Genomic DNA, 20,650 nt, shown 5'->3' with positions numbered 1-20,650 from the left:
GATATGATAAGCAGCGGATGTGAAATCACCTGACTGATGGTAAGCATGAACCAGTTGACAGAAATAATGACAATGTAGACATATTGCTACACAGGCAGACTTGTAGAGTAAGGGACATGTTGAGGTCCCTTGTGTGGAAATAGGCCATTTGGTCCACCACATCCATGTCAACAAGTAGGCATCCATCTGTATTAATCGAATTCCAAGCACTTGGTCCATAGCCTTCGCTTGGGGATTCAAGTGTTTGTACAGGTCCTTCAGTGCTGTCATTGACTGCTTTCACCACTCTGTTCCAGGTACTCAGAGCTCTCTGGATGAGAAAGGTCCCCTCAGATTCCTGCTACATCTCAACATAAATTTATTATAAAGTACGTATGTATATGTCACCATATACAAACCCAAGATTCATTTTCTTGTAGGCATAGTTAATTAATTCATAATAGAATAATAACCATAATAGAATTAATAAAAGACTGCAGCCACATGGGTGTCCAATTAGGTGCAAAAGACTCAAACTGTAAATACAAAAAGAAATCAGGTGGGGTCCCTGATAACGGATGCTGTTTTTCTGCAACAACATTTCACGTAGATGTGCTCAATGCTGGCAAGGGCTTTACCCACTATGGATTGCACTGTATCTACTACCTTTGTGGTATTTTTGGTTCAAGGGCATTAGTATTTCCATACCACGCTGTGATGCAGTCAGTCATTATACTCTCCTCTACAAATATATAGAAGTTTGTCAAAGTTTTACATGTCACACTGAATCTTTGCAAACTTCTAAGGAAGTAGAGACGCTGTTGTACTTTCTTCGTAATTGCACTTGTGTGCTGGGCCCAGGACAGATCCTCTGAAATAATAACATCAAGAAATTTTAAACTTCTGACCCTTTCTACCTCTGATACTCTGATGAGGACTGGCTCATGGACCTCCAGTTTCCACCTTCTGGAATCAATAATCAGCTCCCTGGTCTTGCTGACATTGAGTAAGAGGTTGCTGTTAACTTGAATACGTCAATGGAGCTGTGCTTAGCCACGCAGTCATAAGAGTAAAACAAGTAGGACAGGGCTAAATATACAGCTCTGTAGTGCACCTGTGCTTATGGAGACCATGGAGGAGATGTTGTTCCCAATCCGAACCGACTCCAAATGAGGAAATAGAGGATCCAATTGCATGAGGAAGTATTGAGGCTAAGGTCTTGAAGATCAATGATTAGTTTTAAGGGGATGATGGTATTGAATGCTGAGCTGTAGCCATTAAAGAACATCCTGATGTAAGGGTATTTGCTGTCCAGATGTTCCAGGGTTGCATATGGAGCCAATGAGTTGGCATCTGCTGTGGACCTGTTGCTCCGGTGGGCAAATTGAAGTGGTTTCAAGTCACTTCTTAGGCAGGAGTTAAGATGTTTCATCACCAACCTCTCAAAACACTTTGTCGCTGTGGATATAAGTGCTACTGGATGATAGTCACTGAGGCAGGTTGCCACATTCTTCTTGGGTACCAGTATAGCTGAAACCTCAGTCTGCTGAAGTGAGAGGTTAAAGATCTCAGTCATCAGCACAGGTTTTTAATACTTGTTCAGGTACCCCGTCTGGGCTGGATGCTTTTTGTGGATTCACCCTCTTGAAGGCTCACTCGATGGCCTCGGAGACTGAAATCATGATCATTGGGTCTGTGGGTGCTCTTTCCGTTTACCCTAAGTCTGTGCCCTCTAGTTTTATCTACCTCTAGATGAAAGTTTCCTTCAGTCTACCGTATTTCTACCCCTCAAAATTATATACCTCAGATATCCCCTCTTAACCTTCCTTGCTCCAAGGAGAACAGACCCAGGTTTCTCCTGATCACTGAAACATTTCATTCCTGGTGAATTTCGCTGATTCGTCCTTTCTGCAGTGTGGTGACCAGAATTGCATATGGGTCTGGGGTTTATTAAGCTGCCACATAACATCCTTGTTCACAGTCTCACTCCATCCTGTGTATATATCCAACACAAAGACAGCTACTGCTTTATACCATTTCATCTTTTCCTTGGATAGCAGCCATGTTGTCTTGTATGCTAGTAATATGGTGCATGGAATAGGAGTAATACCCTTCTGACAAATTAGAACCATTTAGCCACGACTGTTGAAATTTCATTGTTGCTTTGAGAGAGCAGTAATTTTCCATTCAGTTGATTGTCATACTGTAGGTTAATTTTGTTTTATAGTTACATGTAAAACAATTTACAACATTACAACATTTACTACACTTTTCAAAGGGCGTAAAGCACTTTGTAGCATCTGTACAGCTTTCTGCAGATGCAAATTTGTCTCTTACACCAAATCTTTTCTGTTATCACTCTCTGGTCTTTTGTGTCTCACTTTTCCCCTTTGTTCTCTCTTTCGCTAGCCCCTTCTTTCTCTCTTGTATAAAAATCACAAATGCCGGAGATACTCTACAGAGCAGAGAAACACAGTTAATATCACAGGTCTGGACTCAGTCTTCATTTTGTCTTTACTTTTACCTCTCTTGCTTTTCGTGCTTTTGGATATGTTAGTTTCTTTTCCCTCTATCATTGCTTTCTTTGTCTCGCTCTGACCTTCCCCACCCAGTTTTCGTAATGCCAATTACACTGAGCACTAAGAAAAAGGAACAAAAGCAGATGGAAGTTAATTCTGATGTGCAATGTGATGAGTTTTGCAAAGACCATGAATGGTAGCATCCTTCGGAGTACTGGTGCATGGCTTTAATTATTGTTATATGTACAGAGGTAGAGTGTTGGGGGGGGGGGGCGGCGCTGTGCTGCATGCGACCCACACAGATCATTTCATTGTAAAATTGTTTTCAAGTAGTACAAAAGGAAATACTAACAGAATTGCAGAATAACGTGCTACAGTTATAGATAAAGTCCAGTGTAGGCAGGCAATTAAAGTGCAAGGTCATGATGAAGTAAATTATGAGTTCAAGAGTCCAACTTATTGTGTATGAGTCCACTGGTCATATAACAGCTGGAGAGAAGCTGGGCTTGAGCTGTCTTTTTCCTCTTCCTTTGCTCTTTCTGCCTCTCTTTTTTTCATTTCCAGCTTTCATAAAATGAATTACTTTGGGCAATGTAAATAAAAGTAGAGGGAGGTTAATTCTGATGTGCAAGGGTGACTCATTTTGAGAGGACCAAAAGGATAGAAGAACATAAACCATGAATGATATGGCCCTTGAGAATCCTAAGGAGCAGAGGGACCTTGGTGTACACAGCCAAAGATCCCAAGAGATGGCATGACAAGTGGTGAAGAAGGCAGTTGATATTCTTTCTTTACTGGGACATAGACTATACATGTAAAATAGGTCACATTATAGAACTTTAGGGTACAGAATCAGATTTATTATGAGTGACATTTGAGATGAAATTTGCTATTTTGGGGCAGCAGTACAGTGCAAAGTCATAAAATTGCTATAAATTGCGCAATAAAGAAAGAATGTAAAATAAAATGAATAACAAACTAGGGTTCATGGGTTTACGAGGGCTCGGGATGAAACTGTTCCCAACTCATTGAGTGTGTAGGTTTAGTGTAAGTAGTAGTAGGAGGTTCAAAAGTTTATTTAATATCAGAATATGTATACAACCTGGAATTTTTACTCTTGACAGACATCCATGAAACAAGAAACCCCACAGAACCAATGATAAAAACACCAAAACCCCAAAGCACCCATCCCTGCAATACACACAAAATACTGGAGCAATTCACCAGGCAGGCACCATTCTTGTAAAAGAATAAACACTCAATGTTTTGGGCTGAGACCCTTCATCAGGACTTCTTTATACACCCTGATGAAGGGATTCTGTCCAAAACGTCTTGTTTACTCATTTCCATAGATACTGCTTGGCCTGCTGAGCTCCTGGAGCATTTTTTGTAGCGTTGCTTGTACATCCAGCATCTGCGGCTTTTCTTGTGTTTGCCCTCCCCCACCCTTTACACAAGCAGCAGCCCCTCCTGCGCCAGCAGGAGCACCGACCCTTCTCCCAACCATGCCAACAAAGCAGAAGCCCCGAAGAGTCCCTGATCCAGAATCTATCAGAAGGGATTTGCAGAGGAATTGTTTTTCTTGCCCAGAGTGTAATGGGTAGCTGGAACTCACTGCCTGAGGGAGAGGGGCCAAGAGGGTTCAGAGCTTCAAGTGCCTAGGTGTGACTAGACCAATACGTGGTTATACCGTCAGAGATACCGCTGCCAATGAGGTTGGGATTCTAAACTCCACATATCAATCAGTAACTTTGAACAGTACATTGCTAACTGTTGATTGATATGTAGGAGCGAGTCTGAGACTTCAACAGGTACCCAGGCGATGTGCTGTTGATCTCTCTGTCCCAGTATGGCTTTTCTTCAACAACTGAGAATGTTGCTACCTCTGCTGTTTTGCCTTATCCCAGTGACCGAGCAAACACCTTCGTGAGTATGAGAGATCAGTAGTCATTCTGAATCTCTGGGTAGTGTTTCGTAGTTTGTTTGGAGTAAGTTTTCTAAGTGCATTTGCCCAAGTGGTGGCAAAATATGTTTAGCTAAACCACGGAGATCCATTCCGTAATCGAACATAGAAACTTTTCTACGGATTTCTGTCCTTGGGCAACACAATGGAATGCGGCAATGGTTTGATTCCGCGTTAAACGGAACAGCAGCGCCCTGCTGCCTCTATTGACGACGAGCCAATCCCTCTCGGGGTTTGTATTTGCCAGCTCAGGGACGGGACCATTAGCCCATCGAGTCCGAGGTTACCCTCTGGAATGCTCGCCGGTGTTTGCGCGGTTCTCGCCATTTCCGCAACAACAGGGATAAGTTACACCATGTTCTGAATTGTCGAGTGAAGTGAATGAGGGATGACCCCACCTCACTTGCAGTGCTATGTGCAGTTACGGTCATCGTGCAGTAGGAAGGAAGTGGTTGCGCTGGAGTGAATGCAGACGAAATTTACCAGGATATTGCCTAGATTGAAGAATTAAATCATAGAACATAAGAGTAGAATCAGGTCATTCGGCCCATCGAATTTCTTCACTATTTCATCGTGGCTTCCCTTAACCTGTCAACCTCCGCCTTAAATACGCCTCCATAACCGCCTGTGGCAACGAATTCCACAGATTCACCACCCTCTGTCTGAAGAAATTCCTGATTATCTCCGTTCTAAATGGACGCCCCTTTATTCTGAGGCTGTGCCCTCTAGTCCAAGACACCCCCACCACGGGAAACATCCTCTCCACATCCATTATATCTTCCAACATTCAATGGGGTTCAATAAGATCCCCTTTCGTTCTTCTGAATTCCAACGGAACGAAGTTCATGTTTTTTTAGAATGAGGCGACCAAAACTGTTCTCAATATTCCAAGTGAGGCCTCATCAGTGCCTTATAATGCGTCTGTGTTGCCTACATCCTTGCTTTATATTCTAGTCCTCGGCACGAATGTCACTTTGCACCTCGGATTTTTGTGTTTTCTCCCGGTTCAAAAATGTCTCTGTTTTTATTCCTTCTACCAAAGTGCGTGACTTCCCGGCGCGGTATTCCATCTGCCACTGCACTGACCATTCTCCTGATTTGTCTAAAATCTGCATTGACCATTCTCCTGATTTGTCTAAAAACATTCTGCAGCCTCCCCGCATCCTTGCTTCCTCACCCCTACCTGCCTCTCAAAGCTATCTTCGTATTGTTATTCAAGTTAAGGGAAGAGATTGCACAGGCCGGGTTTGTTTTCCCTGGAGAGTAGGAGGCCGAGGCCGAGGCTATGGATGTCAGATTATGAGCGGGATAGTTCGGTAGATAGACACGGAAAACCTACAGCACACTACAGGCCCTTCGGCCCACAAAGCTGTGCCGAACATGTCCCTACCTTAGAATCACCTAGGCTTTACCCACAGCCCTCTATTTTTCTAAGCTCCATGTACCTATCCAGGAGCCTCTTAAAAGACCCTATCGTTTCCGCCTCCACCACCACCGGCAGCCCAAAGATATTTACTTTTTGTCCATGTGGAAGTGTTCGAGAAAGATGCTTCAAAGGTACAATTTAATGTCAGAGAAATGTATACAGTACACATCCTGAAATGCTTTTTCTTCGCAACCATCCACGAAGACAGAGGAGCGTCCCAAAGAATGAACACCAGTTAAATGTTAGAACGCCGAAATCCCCCCGCCTCCTGCGCGTAAGCGATAGCGGTGTTAATTTAAGATGAGAGGGAAGAATCTTAGCGGGGATTTTGTTTTCATCAATTGTATGGTTGGGGTCTGGAACTCACTGCCTGAGGGGGTGGAATCTGTGTTGGCATCTGGACAAATCCTTTTCGTTCAGTTGCCAAAGCAGGTAAATGGGATTACGAGTCTGGAGGCAACGAACGCCCGATTTCTGCACAACCCTCACCTACGTTCTGGAGACCGGTAGGGTGGCTTCACCGGTTGCTGCGGGGCCCAGGGCATCAACTGTGTGGTGGACTTGATTCGCTGTGGCATTTCTAGTTCGCGGGAGAAAACCCTGCCGTGACCAGGGGGAGGCCTGTCGCGCAGATAGGCACAACAGACAGCGTGTTTCAGCGCTTTCGTACTCCTGAGATTCCACCCCTGTTTAATACTCTCACTTTGAGCCGTTGGCATTTATTGGGACAAAGGGCGGGGTCAACAGAGGGTTTATTTAGCGGAAGCTCTGGTCGTTGATGCTCTCCGCCCATTCAGCTGCTTATTGTGAAACTCCATTCCCTGTTTGAAACAAACTTCACCACACAGGCAGGCTTATCCAGTTATCCACAACACTAGTGCCCCCACAAGCCTGTGCTCTCAGCCTCGTCTGCTCAAACTCTATTCACTAGTTTGCAGATGACACCGCGTAGCGGGCCATATATCGAATGAGGCAGAGTACAGGAAGGAGATAGTCCAGTGACATGACCTCTGACAGCCTTTCCTTTGGTGTCGGTTAAACAACAGAGCTGCTTACTGACTTCAGGAACGGAATGGTGCATCTGCTTCTTTACATCAATGGTGCTGAGGTCGATGGTATTGTTCCTAGGAGTGAACATTGTCAATAGTCTTTCCTGACCCAAATACGCTGATGGCATACCAGCTGCGTGGACCAACCATTGCTCTGAGCAGGAAATTTTTAGGCGGCCTGAAAATTGCAGGCCATTTAATTTTTTTTTTGTAATGTGCATACTATGAATGTTCAGAATGAAAACTGAAAAATCATATTCTTTTGATTTTATTTATTAATGGAAGCTTATAATGAAATACAATAAAACAGAAAATCTTTCACATTTCGTATACTTTTTTTTCCTGGTCTGTCTTTATTGCAAATCCATTGTCCAAAGAACACTGTCCAGATTAATTTCACATCCAGATGAAAGATATGTCTTAATCCTCATTAGATTATCCAAATGTTCCACCTAGTCTGTTTCTGGAATTACATTTGATTGAATTCATTCGCAAACTAGAAGTTTGAAATTTTTGAACAATGTCAACAAGTTCTTCAAATTCTTTGTTTCTAAGCATGTAGTTCAACATATCAGTCAATGTCTCAACTGAACCTGTCTTAACTTTCTCAGAAGCAACACATTTGAAATATTGCTGCGATATTTTTGAGGCAATGCTTTCATGGTAGTTTGTAATAGGAGCTGAGTCAGCAGGCCAGTGGCTCATCAACAGTAAGCTACCGACTTCCATTCTGCATTTATTGTTACAATTTGTAACAATGTTCTCATGTGAAATACTAACAATGTAAATATATTGAAGCTCTAAACTGTTTCAAAGTAAAGGTTGTGGCATGTTTATTTTACAAAAAAGTTATGGATTATATTCATTAACACAATTACAAGGTATTTCACAATTATTTTAACATTATATAAAAGAAATTCCAGTTACATGGCAATAAAGGCTATGTGCTGGGGAGCATTTCAGTTACTGCGTGGCTGCACATCCATGCAGCTCAGAGGGAAGAGTGATGGCATTGCCAACAGAGCACACCAGCTCTTCTACTTCCGCAGGACGATAGAGAAACTTGGCATGCCCCTGGCAACCCTCACCAATTTTTAAAGATGAGCCATAGAAAGTGGACTATCAGGATGCATGACGGCTTTGTATGACAACAGCTCAAGAAACTGGAGAGAGTTGTGAACAATGGAAACTAGGCTCCACTCCCTGGACTCGGTCAACACTTCTAGCTGCTTCAGAATTAAGGACCTCTTTTATCCTGCAGTTATAAGATTATTGAATGTTGCCCTTGTATGATACGATGAGTTCTTGATCTGACAATCAAGCTCGTTATGACCTTGATCCGACCGTCTACCTGCACTGCACTGTAAAACTTTATTCTGCACTCCATTGTTGTTTTGCCTAGCACTACTTCAATACACTGTTACCATGAATCAGTCTGTATGCAAGACACGCTTTTCACTGTATCTCAGTACAGTGTCAATAATAAACCAATCTACCAATTTGTTGCAGTATCCTAAAGGGATACAGAGAGACAAGGATGCCCAGGGAAGAGTTGGCTGCTATTAATGGCCTGATTAACCAAGCGATGCTTGTGTGGCCAAAAGTAGAGGAGCACAGATATCCAGTCGGCTTGTGGCACCAGAGATGATTGCAGAAAGAAGGTAGATTTGAAAATGAAGCTCAGAGATTGTGAATGGGGAGGTTGCAAGACCTATTATCCCTGCGGGACAGAAGCAGCCTTTCTAACAAGGGTACAGATGCTTTCCATGGTGAATCTGTAACAGTCACTAAGTGTCAATGGGGACATGCTGAATTTTGTTAGCCTTCTGACGAAGTAGAGGGGCTAGTGAGTATTATTGGTCATGTAGCCTGTTTACTGTCCTGTAACTTGAATCAAGTTGAGAGGTATAGCTTATTTGCCTGTAGGTCTGGAATAAAACTCTTGAATGTTTTACCCAGCTACCTGATTACAGTGCCGAGCATCATCCACGTTGGGGTCCCAGAGAGTATCAGCTTACAGTTACATGGTGCGGAGAGCCCTGTCAATTTTCAGGTTTATTGCTATGACATCATCAGATACAAGAGATGTTCCGATGTCACCTACTTTACGCTGAATGCAGGAAATGGTTATCGTGAAGTTAAGACCCTAACGGTGAGTATTTTATGAATGAAAGGTTCGCTACTCCCAATCTGTCTCCCCCTCCCCCACCACTAGTTATGCCTGTTCTAGTTATGGAAATTTGCCCTCCCAGAACTCTGAAATCACAACCCCAAAATTTCAAGATTTGGCATAAAACTCACTGTCAGAATTCCTGTGAGGAAAAAGTAAGTAAAAGCACACAAACTTGTCTTTAACTCTCATTTCCTGATGCATGTCTGGAAATGACTTTGTCAAAGTGCATTCATGCACTGCTACATTGATTCAAAGTCAAAGTCGAGATTATTGTTACATGCATAAGTAGATGTACAGTATGCACAGGTGCAATGACAAACTTGCAACAGGATAGCAGGTGCATGGAGTCATAGGCTGCACCTCCATCTGTTTCACCCCTCCTGTGTCATTGAATGTTCAATAAAAGTGCTGGGAACACTCAGGAGGTCGGGCAGCATCTGGGCAGACGACTGTACTCCCTCAGCCTTATTCTCTCCTGGAACACCAACAAGGCAATAGACTACTTGCCTATGGCTGGGAATATGAATAGAGTCACATGGCATGAAAGCAGGCCATTCGGCCCAGCTGTCTATACTAACCAAGGTGCCCCATTCAAGATAGTTCTGTTTGTCTGCATTTATCCATAACTTTCTAAACTTTTTTTATATCTGTCCAACTATCTTTTAAAAGTTGTTATTGTACCTGCTGCAACTGCTTCCTCTGGAAACTCATTCCACCTTCATACCACCTTCTACGTAAAAAAAAAAGTTGTGCTTCAAATCTCTCTTAAATCTTTCCGTTTTCACCTTATGCTGAAGGCCAGCATGCCAAAAGCATTCTTTCCACCATGTCTACCTGTTTCTTCACTTTCATCGAACCATATACATGAACTCCAGGATTTCTCAATTCTACCACTCAGCCGAGGTTGCTGCCATTCACTGTGAGAGTCCAATCGGGTTTTGACTTTGCACTTATCCAAGTTGAAGTCCATCTAACATTCCTTGGCCCACTTACCCAGCTGGTTTAAACCCCTGTGATTCAGCCAAACTTGTTGATCTTGACTTTGTTTAAACTGATTACTACCCCACCTTGCCACCACCTCACATCCCTTCTCTGTCCCCAACAGGTGGCCCAGAAGTCTATCAAAGAGCTACGGCTATGGCGACGGCGAAGGCAATATGTCTACCTGGTAGCAGAGAGCAAGCTCTTTGCACAGAGAAAGTTGGTGCCCCTCAAACTGTCCAGTAAGAGGGGGTATATCTTCATTCAAACAGACAAGCCCATTTACACCCCCAACCAGGATGGTGAGTGCTGTGATGCAGGAGGTCTCACTTGGAGCCTGTCATGGGTGGGTGGGCATGCTAATCCCACAGACTCCTGGAAGGAGGGCAATGGTTCCTCCACACCTGAATCTTCCACAGGGCAGCGGCAGACCCCGAGCCTGACCGCCCATGGACAGGATGTTCCCCACTTGTTGAGTCCTAGAGTCTGTTGGGTGTAGGTGTGACTGCACACACTGCTGGAGGGAAGGTCCAAGCCTGCGGTGAGGGTGGGGAAAGCTATAGGTTCCAGGCTGAGTCTAAGGAACATGGGGATGGGGGGGGGCGCAGAATTTAGGCACACAGTTGCATGCACGAACTCACGCAATGACATGCATGAATGTGCACACACACTCACTCTGACTCTCTCTCTCTCTCACACACACACACACTCACTCATACACACACACAGAGACTCACACGCACACAGACTCATACACACACACAAACTCATACACACACACAGACTCATACGCATACACACACACACACAGACTCATACGCACACACACACACAGACTCATATGCGCACACACACACACACACACACACACACACATGCTTGCTCTGTGTACACACATGTACTAACACATGCACATGCATTAACCCACATACATACTAACTCTTAAAGCCATACTAGACACACACTAACCCACGAACATATGCTGACACACACACACTACCTCACACATTCTCTCACTCTCACACACTCTGTCTCATACACACTCTCACACTCTCTCTCACTCTCTCTCTCTCACTCACTGTCTCATTCTCTCACTCACTCTCACACTCACACTCTCTCTCACTCTCTCTCTCATTCACACTCTCACTCTCTCACTCTCTCACGCTCTCTTTTGTGCTCTCTCTCTCACTCTCTCTCTCTCACGCTCTTTCTCGTGCTCTCTCTTTCTCTCATGCTTTCTCTTTCTCTCTCGCACTCTCTCTTTCACACTCTCTCTCACACTCACTAGTACACGTTCTCTCTCACTCTCTCTCACACTATAAACATTGTGTGTATCTGTATAGTAAGTGTGTTTTTATTGGATATTGTGAGTGTAACCACATGAGTACATGAACATTCCATATGCTTAATTCTGTGCAAATGGTTCCTCTGCTCCCTTTAGACCCAGGGAGACCCCATTTCTGCTCTCCCTATAAACTCAACTCGTTCAATGGAAAATTTATCATCCGACAGTGCAACATTTAAAATAAGAGTAAATTAAAAGTATCATTGGTGTATGCATTTATTAACATCCAAGCATTCGGAACATCAGCCATCCAAAGGGTGCCTGATTATCGGTTTTATTTCAGCTAGCATCCCTCAATGTTTTTAATCCAGATATGTTTTTGACAGCTAATAATGGTTGAGGTTTAATACCACAGGCGAAGGATACACTTTAAAAAGCAGGGAGTAATTAGAAAGGATTCCTGACTGGTGTGTGTAATCCTTTGCAGTGCAGTACCGGATTTTTACTCTGGATCACTACATGAGACCAGTGAATGAATCGCTGAAGGTCTCTATCTATGTGAGTAGCCTGTTAATCTTGACTTTGCTGACTGCCCCTGCCCGGGGTCGATTTCACCCTCCTTTGCTTGAGCACCTGGAAAAATTATTTTCTGTGGCTGGAGTAACATACCTCCTTTAACACTTCTGGATTGGTGCTGTTCCAGAACTCTAGAGGCATGGAGCTGAGGACCGTCGCGTGGATGTCCAACAAACTGAGGCAGTATCAGACCAAAATCCCGGATAACGAGGAGTAAGTAGCCAAAGCGGCTGTAACTCTGCCCGCATGAAGCATTCAGTATTTAGCATATAGACACAGCCACCCCTCCCACAGTGAGACACTCCTTCATCACTACCCCTCCTACAGTGACACTCCTTCAATAACGTCCCTCCTACAATGTGCTTTCCCCTGAATACTGCCCCCTCCCACAGTGACCCCCCTCAGTACTGCCCCTTCCTCAGTGTGACTCTCCCACTCTCCCTTCGTACTGTCCCCACACAGTGCGATCCCCCCTCAGTGTGACCCTCCCTCAGTACTGCCCCTCCCTCAGTGTGACTGTCCCACTCTCCCTTCGTACCATCCCCACACAGTGTGACCCCCCCAGTACTGCCCCTCCGTCAGTGTGACTGTCCCACTCTCCCTTAGCACTGTCCCCACACAGTGTGACCCTCCCTCAGTACTGCCCCTCCCTCAGTGTGACTCTCCCTCAGTGCTGCCCCTCCCACAGTACTGCCCCTCCCTCAGTGTGACTGTCCCACTCTCCCTTAGCACTGTCCCCACACAGTGTGACCCCCCTCAGTGCTGCCCCTCCCACAGTGTGACCCTCCCTCAGTACTGCCCCTCCCTCAGTGTGACTCTCCTTCAGTACTGCCCCTCCATCAGTGTGACTGTCCCACTCTCCTTTAGCACTGTCCCCACACAGTGTGACCCTCCCTCAGTACTGCCCCACTCTCCCTTAGCACTGTCCCCACACAGTGTGACCCTCCCTCAGTACTGCCCCTCCCTCAGTGTGACTCTCCTTCAGTGCTGCCCCTCCCACAGTACTGCCCCTCCCTCAGTGTGACTGTCCCACTCTCCCTTAGCACTGTCCCCACACAGTGTGACCCCCCTCAGTGCTGCCCCTCCCACAGTGTGACCCTCCCTCAGTACTGCCCCTCCCTCAGTGTGACTCTCCTTCAGTGCTGCCCATCCCACAGTACTGCCCCTCCATCAGTGTGACTGTCCCACTCTCCTTTAGCACTGTCCCCACACAGTGTGACCCTCCCTCAGTACTGCCCCTCCCTCAGTGTAACTCTCCTTCAGTGCTGCCCCTCCCTCAGTGTGACTCTCCCACTCTCCCTTCGTACTGTCCTCACACAGTGACCCCCCCCCCTCAGTGCCACACCTCCCTCAGCACTGTTGCTCCCACAATCTGGCGCTCTCTCAGACTGCCCCCCTCGAGTACAGCACTTCCTCAGCAACCCCTCCCACACAGTGTGACACTTTCACATACTGCCCTTCCCATAGTGTGGCACTCCCTCAGTATAATGAGGATATTATTCGCGATGTCCTCTTCCTGTAGCTGGGGAAAACAAAGCACCAAGGTTCTCCATGGGGAAAGCTGCCCCTGTCCGAAAAGCAAAGGCTCAGTCCACGACTGAGAGTCGAAGGATAACAAATTCCAGAGGGACGAGCAGGCAGAGCACTATCTCTGCATATCACAGTCATAGAGAAACACAGCACAGAAACAGATCCTTCATCCCATCCAGTCCATGTTGAACCATTTAAACTGCCTACTCACATCGACCTGTCAGATGCCTACAGGATGGCTTTTCAGAGCAGCTTGTGCTCCAGCCTACTAGAGAAAGGCTATCTTAGATTGGGTGTTGTATAATAACCCAGATTTTATTAGTCAGCATAACATAAAGGAACCCTTAGGAGGCAGTGATCATAATATGATTGAATTCATACTGCAATTTGAGAGGGAGAAGCATAAGTCACATGCGTCAGTATTGCGATGGAATAAAGGGAATTACAGAGGCATGAGAGAGGAGCTTGCCCAGGTGGATTGGAGGGCGATACTGGCAGGGATGACAGCAGAGCAGAGGTGCCTGAAGTTTCTGGGAATAGTTCACAAAGTGCAGGATAGATATGTCCCACAGGAGAAGAAATTCTCAAATGGCAAGGGTAGGCAACCGGGAAGTTATGGACTGCATAAAGGCCAAGGAAAGGGCATATGGGGTAGCAAAAGTGAGTGGGAAGGTGGAGGATTGGGAAACTTAAAATCCAACAAAAGGCAACTAAAAAGCTATAAGAACGTAAAAGATGGAATATGAGAGCAAACCAGCCAATAATATAAAGCAGGATGCTAAAAGCTTTTTTCAGTTATTTAAATAGTAAAAGGGAGGTGAGAGTTGATGCTGGACCACTGGAAAATGATGCTGGTGAGGTAGTAATGTGGGCAAAGAAATGACAAATTAACTTATTAAGTACTTTGCTTCAGTCTTTACTGTGGAAGACACTAGCAGTGTGCCAGAGGTCTGTGAGTGTCAGGGAGCAGAGGTGAGGATTGCTATTACAAGGGAAAAACTGCTAGGCAAACTGAAAGGTCTTAAGGTGGATAAGTCACTTGGATCAGATGCACTGCATCCCAGAGTCCTGAGAGAGGTTGCTGAAGAAATAACACATGCATTGGTCATGATCTTTCAAGAATTACTTGATTATGGCATGGTCCTGGAGGACAGGAAAATTACGAACATAAAAGAGAAGAAAGTTTAGACCAGTTAGCATAACCTCTGTGGTTGAGAAAGTGTTGGAGTCCATTATTAAGGATGAGGTTTCAGGATATTTGGAGACTATTGATAAATTGTCATAGTCTGCATGGTTTCTGCAAAGGGAAATGTTGCTTGGCAAATCTGTAAAATTCTTCGAGGAAGTAACAAGCAGGGTGGACAAAGGAAAGGTAGTGGACGTAATTTACTTAGATTTTCAGAAGGCATTTGCTAAGGTGCCTCACATGAAGCTGCTTAACAAGATCAAATCCTACGGTGTTACAGGAAAGATACTGGCATGGATAGAGGAATGGCTGACAGGCAGGAGGCAGCAAGTGGGAATAAAGGAGCCCTTTTCTGGTTGGCTGCCAGTGACTAGCGGTGTTCCTCAGGGGTCAGTATTGAAACCGCTACTTTTCACATTGTTTGTTAATGATTTAGATTGTGGAATTGATGGCTTTGTGGCAAAGGTTGCGGATGATATGAACATAGGTGGAAGGGTAGGAAGTGCTGAGGAGGTAATGCGGTTGCAGCAGGACTTAGACAAATTGAAAGAATGGGTAAAAATGTGGCAGGTGGAATACAATGTTGGGAAGTGTATGATAATGCATTTTAGTAAAAGGAACAATAGTGCAGACCATTATCTAAATGGGGAGAAAATTCAAACATCAGAGGAGCAAGACTCCCAGTAGGTTAATTTACAGGTTGAGTTTGTGGTAAAGAAGACAAATGCAATGTTGGCATTTATTTCAAGGGGACTAGAATATAAAAGCAAGGAGATAATGCTGAGGCTTTATAAGACACTAGTCAGGCCGCATTTAGAATATTGTCAACAGTTTTGGGCCCCATATCTGAGAAAGAATGTATTGTCATTGGAGAGAATCCAGAGGAGGTTCACAAGGATGATTCTGAGAATGAAGGGGTTAACATATGAGGAACGTTTGGCAGCTTTGGGCCTGTATCTACTGGAATTTAGAAGAATGTGTGGGGATCTGATTGGAACCTACTGAATGTTGAAAGGACTGGATATGGTAGACATAGAGAGGATGTTTTCCCTGGAAGGGATATTAGAACAAGAGGGCACAGCCTCAAAATTGAGGGGTGACCTTTTAGAACAGAAGTAAGGAGAAATTTTTTTAGCCAAAGAATGGTGAATCTGTGGAATGCTCTGCCACAGACTGCGGTGGAGGCCAAGTCCGTGGGTATATTTAAAGTGGAGAGTTGATAGATTCCTGATTGGTCAGGGCATCAAGGGATTTGGTGAGAGGGCAGGTACATGGGGTTGAATAGGATCCAGAACCAGCCATGATGAAATGGCAGAGTGGACTCGATGGGCTGAATGGCCTAATTCTCATCCATGTCTTATGGATCTGTACACGGAACATAGCCCTCCATAACTACCATCCATGTACCTATCCAAACTTCTCTTAAATGTTGAAATTGAGCTCACATGCAATTCTTGTGCTGGCAGCTCTTTCCACCCTCTGCGTGAAGAGGTTTTCCCTCATGTTCCCTCAAATTTTTCACCTTTCACTCTGAATTCATGACCTCTACTTGTAGTCTTAACCAACCCGAGGGGAAAAAGCCTGTGTGTGGAGTTGGGGAAGCAATTGTTGATGTTCCCTCTGCCCCCAATCTTCTTTCCTTCTCCCGGTTTTATCCACCCTCTACCCTCACATTTCATCCTCTCCCTCCTCCTCCCTCCCCCCTGCTGCTCCCACCCTCACCTTTCTGGTTCCACCTGCCATACACCCCATTGTCACTTCGTTCACTTCTTTGAGTGCAGCACTGGTAGCCCTTTGTATTCCTGCTATCTCCAACATTCACCATCTTTTCTCTATCTGTCTTCATCTATCACCCAGCTGCCTCTGTCTCCTGACGTGGCATCACCACCCCCGCTACCTGTCTCAATCTGCTGGTCCCCTTTCACCCCTCCGCCCTCCTCAGTCGACCAACCACCTCGGGCTCCTGTCTCACCACACCCTCTCTTCTTCATACTGCGATCTCCCTTCTTCCCGCCCGATCCTGATGCAGTTCTTGACCCAAACCATCGACAGTGGCTCCCCCACCCCACCCCACAGATGCTGCCTGACCAGCTGAGTTCCTCCAGCAGATTGTTCGTTATTCCATCTCCGACAACTTATCATCCCCCACTTAGCCACACACAATAGGCAGTTTGCAACTGCCAGTTAACCAACAGAATGGCACGTCTTTGGGATGTGGGAGGAGAGCCATGAAACCCCAGGGAGAACTTGCAAACACCACTTAGACAGCATCGGACATACAGCATCTAGGGGTGTGGCGGTCAGCTGTGCCTCCTCACAGTTATGAAACTGTAGAGTACAGGATTAAAGGATTGGCTTTATTTGTCAAATGTACATCAAAACATACAGTGAAAGATTTCAAAGGTACATTTAATGTCAGAGAAATGTATACGACATACATCCTGAAATTCTTTTTCTTCACAAGCATCCAGAAAAACAGAGGACTGCCCCAAACAATGAATGACAGTGAAATGTTAGAACCCCAAAGGCCCCCGCAACTCCCCTCTTTCACACGTAAGCAGCAGCAAAGCAACGATCCCCCTTCCCCCACCAGCAAAAAAACATCAGCACACCCCCCCCACCGAGCACTCAAGCGTGCAGCCAAGCATCAGTTTATCCCAAAGGCTACTCTTTCACCTAGTATTTGACATACCACAGGCTCTCTCTCTCTCCCTAATAAGGGAGAAAGAGGTGTCCCCATTTCACAGCAAGGTGGGAGACATAACAAACAACTCGCTAATTTGCGATGTTGAAAGTCTGTGGCGTCACTTTTTCTGAGCTCTATGCCGAAAGAACTCGGGTCTCTGGGCATACAGCCAGCAGCCAGCTTGCTGCTTTCAATCTTCCGTGTGCTCGCACGACACTCTAGATTCCTGCGGAGGCGCTGACCTCGAGTCTGCCTGCCTCCAGAGCCATGTAATCCCAAAACCCTGAAGACACGCTAATCTTCTAGGCCGCTCCCTTGGTACATTGAATAACGGCCAGTCGTGAGACACCAAGAGCAGGTCCAATTTTCGCAAAGAACCAAAGTCAGCGTGTAACTTCGGGTCAGAGTCTTCAAAAGAACCCTGAAAGGGGAAAATAGAGATAGTAAAGATAGAAAGAGAGCTGTTTCTGAAGATGCAGGCAAAGGAGTCACCGTTAGGAGTCACAAAAACGTGTACTTTTTGCGTCAAATCTCCTCGAGTCAGTGAGAATTGTGCTGGGCAGCCAGCAAGTGTTGCCGGGCTTCCAGTGCCAACGTAGCATTCCCACACCTCACTAAATAACCGCACGTCTTTGGATTGTGGGAGGAACTGCAGCAAGCCGGCATGGCCATGGGGAGAATGCAGAAAGTCCTGCCAGGCAGTTCTGGGAATCGAACCCCGATGGCTGCTGTTGCAAAATTACATACTAACTGCTCTGCTGCTAAAAACTCTTTGCCACATCATATCCATGTCAAACATTTTGCTCGTCTATATTAATCCCATTTCCCAGCACTGCAACCGTACCCTTCTGTTCCTTGCCTATTTACGTGTCTGTCTCAATGTCTCAAACGTCCCGGTGGGGTTTTGCTAGCAGGTAAGCTCCTCTGCTCAATGTTCCTCTGTCTGCTTCCTTTCAAGACCAGGAACATGGCGAATTGAGGCCCAGTTTGCGGATGCACCCATGTCCAAAGTGACGGCACAGTTTGAAGTGAAGGAATTTGGTGAGTGCTTGGTGTGACTCTGCCAGTTCGTGCTCGCTCAATAAGCAGCGTGAAACATTGTTCATTCTCAATGCCATGAGAAGCAAACTTGTTTATTACTGTCATAGTAATGAGGTGCAATGAAATAACCTTTCTGTTGCCTGCTCTTCATGCAGATCATTCTAGCACATCAGTGCACTGAAGTCACACAAAGGGAAAGCAATGCACCTATGCAGAATATATACTCAGCAGCCACTTTATTGGATACCTCCTTTGCCTAAAACAGTGCTCACTCAGTGTATGTTTGTGGTCGTCTACTGGAGCCCAACCAGCTCAATGTTGTGCATTCAGAGATGTTCCAATATTGTAGTGTGTAGTTATTTGAGCTACTGTCGCCTTCCTATCAGCTTAAACTGGTCTGGCTATTCTCATCTGACCTCCCTCACCAACAAGGTGTTTTCACTCTCAGAACTGGATGTTTTTTGTTTCTACACCATTCTCTTTAAACTCTAAAGATTGTTATGCCTGAAAATCCCAGGAGATTAGCAGTTTCTGAGATGCTCAAATCACCTCATCTGGCACCAACAATCACAATGATCAATTTTCTTGCCCATTCTGATGTGTGGTCTGGACAACAGCCGAAGCTCTTAACATGTCTGCATGCTTTTATACATTGTGTTGCTGCCACATGATTGGCTGATTAGATATTTGCATTAGTAAGCAGGTGTACATGTGTACCTGAGAAATTGCAAGATGGACAATAAGGTACAAGGACTATGATGAGCAAGGCTGAGAGCTCAAGATTCCACCTTATTACACTAAGAGACATTTCATAGTGTTATAACGGCAGGATAGGAGCCATTCTTGAGGTTGTTCGTGTGTTCTTTCAGGCTTTTGCCTGGTGGAAAATGGAAGAAATGAGAATGACCAGGGTGGGTGGGGTCCTTCGTTGTGGTGGCTGTTTTGCTGAGGCGGTAAGAGTTGTGGGCAGGACCCATGGAGGAGAAGCTGGTTTCTGTGACGTGCTGAACCGAGCACACGACTCTGCAGTTTCTTGTGGTGATGGGCAGAGCAGTTGTCATACCAAGCAGTGATGCACCCAGGAACGATGCTTTCTATGGTGCATCTGTAAGAGCTGCTCAGGGCTAATCGGGGCATGCCGAATCTCTTTGGCCTCTTGAGGAAGTCTGAAGGGGAGGGCCACCCTGGGTCTCCGGTTCTTTCTGGTGAAGGGACCTTCCACATCTTTGTTGTGGAAAGAAGGAAAAGTCTGTGGATAGCAGCTGGAACTGCTGCCTCCTGGCTCTGGACACCACTTTCCCCCACTTGGTCCAGTTTCTTCTCCACCTCTCAAAGACATGTGGGTTGGTAGGTTAATTATTGCTCTAAATTCACCCCCGTATATTGCTGAGTGATGGAATTTGGCGGTTGGGCGGGGGGAGTCAATGTGGGGAGAATAAAAATGGAAGACGTGTAAATGGGTGGATTGATGTCAGCCTGGACTTGATGGTCTAAAGGGCCTGTTTTCATGCTGTATCTCTCTGTAACTCTGACAGCATTACATTACCAGTCTGTCACACCTTTTTTATGCTGTGGGAGGATACCGGGGAAATCCACACAGTCACGTGGAGAATGTGCAAACCCCACACGTCGACAGTGCCGGGAGCTGGGATCGAACCTGGGTCTCTGGAGCCGTGAGGCAGCTGCTCTACCCACTGCACCACTGTACCACTCTTCCTCTTCCTTTTCCCTTCCCAAACCTGAGCAAGGTGATTCTAAGCAAAATATTACAGTTGTTTGGCAATTTCTTCAACTCTAACCAAGATGGACGGAACCAATAATGATAAGACGAATCCTTTGCTACTCTGGCCTCCAGGAGGACCACGACCTTGTCGTAGTGTTTGGGGGCTTGCGTGCCTCAATGACCTGGAGAGCGATGTTGTCTGGAGTTGGGGCTTTATGCTTTGTCTCTTGGTAGGGTCACTCATGCCAAACAGGTCAAAGGGTAGAAGTCAGAATAAGAGTGAACCCCTGGTCCTCCAGGTACAGGGGTTGAGTTCAGGGCTAACAACCCTGATTGGCAAAACAATTTTGTTACAGAAACAGTAATGAAAAATCCTTCTGTACTTGTGAGTGACACAAATGTAGGGTTGGGGTTAGATGGCCAGTATGTAAGTAAGTTTGCAACACTGGCAAATATTTGCGGAGGCCAAAACCAAACAGACAGCAAGATAAGGGACTATTTTGTAGTGTTATATCAGTGTATGGAAGATAAGA

The 20,650-nt window shown here is 45.5% G+C and overlaps 1 protein-coding gene across 1 annotated transcript in view; it reads left to right on the top strand.

The window, feature by feature from the left end:
- The first annotated feature begins 4,265 nt into the window (after positions 1 to 4,265).
- The window catches only part of LOC134346713 (complement C4-like), a 148,187-nt gene continuing 131,802 nt past the window's right edge, over positions 4,266 to 20,650 (top strand). The window contains exons 1-6 of the mRNA XM_063048271.1: positions 4,266 to 4,424; positions 8,896 to 9,088; positions 10,215 to 10,392; positions 11,863 to 11,933; positions 12,079 to 12,164; positions 18,312 to 18,394. Of these exons, the coding sequence (XP_062904341.1) occupies positions 4,348 to 4,424; positions 8,896 to 9,088; positions 10,215 to 10,392; positions 11,863 to 11,933; positions 12,079 to 12,164; positions 18,312 to 18,394 (688 nt within the window). The 5' untranslated portion in view covers positions 4,266 to 4,347. The remainder of the gene's footprint in view (positions 4,425 to 8,895; positions 9,089 to 10,214; positions 10,393 to 11,862; positions 11,934 to 12,078; positions 12,165 to 18,311; positions 18,395 to 20,650) is intronic.

The sequence above is a fragment of the Mobula hypostoma genome, chromosome 5 (assembly GCF_963921235.1).
Source record: "Mobula hypostoma chromosome 5, sMobHyp1.1, whole genome shotgun sequence".
NCBI classification, from domain to species: Eukaryota; Metazoa; Chordata; class Chondrichthyes; order Myliobatiformes; family Myliobatidae; genus Mobula; species Mobula hypostoma.
Note: the sequence above shows the minus strand (reverse complement) of the source record. Positions and strands in the feature narration are given on the sequence as shown.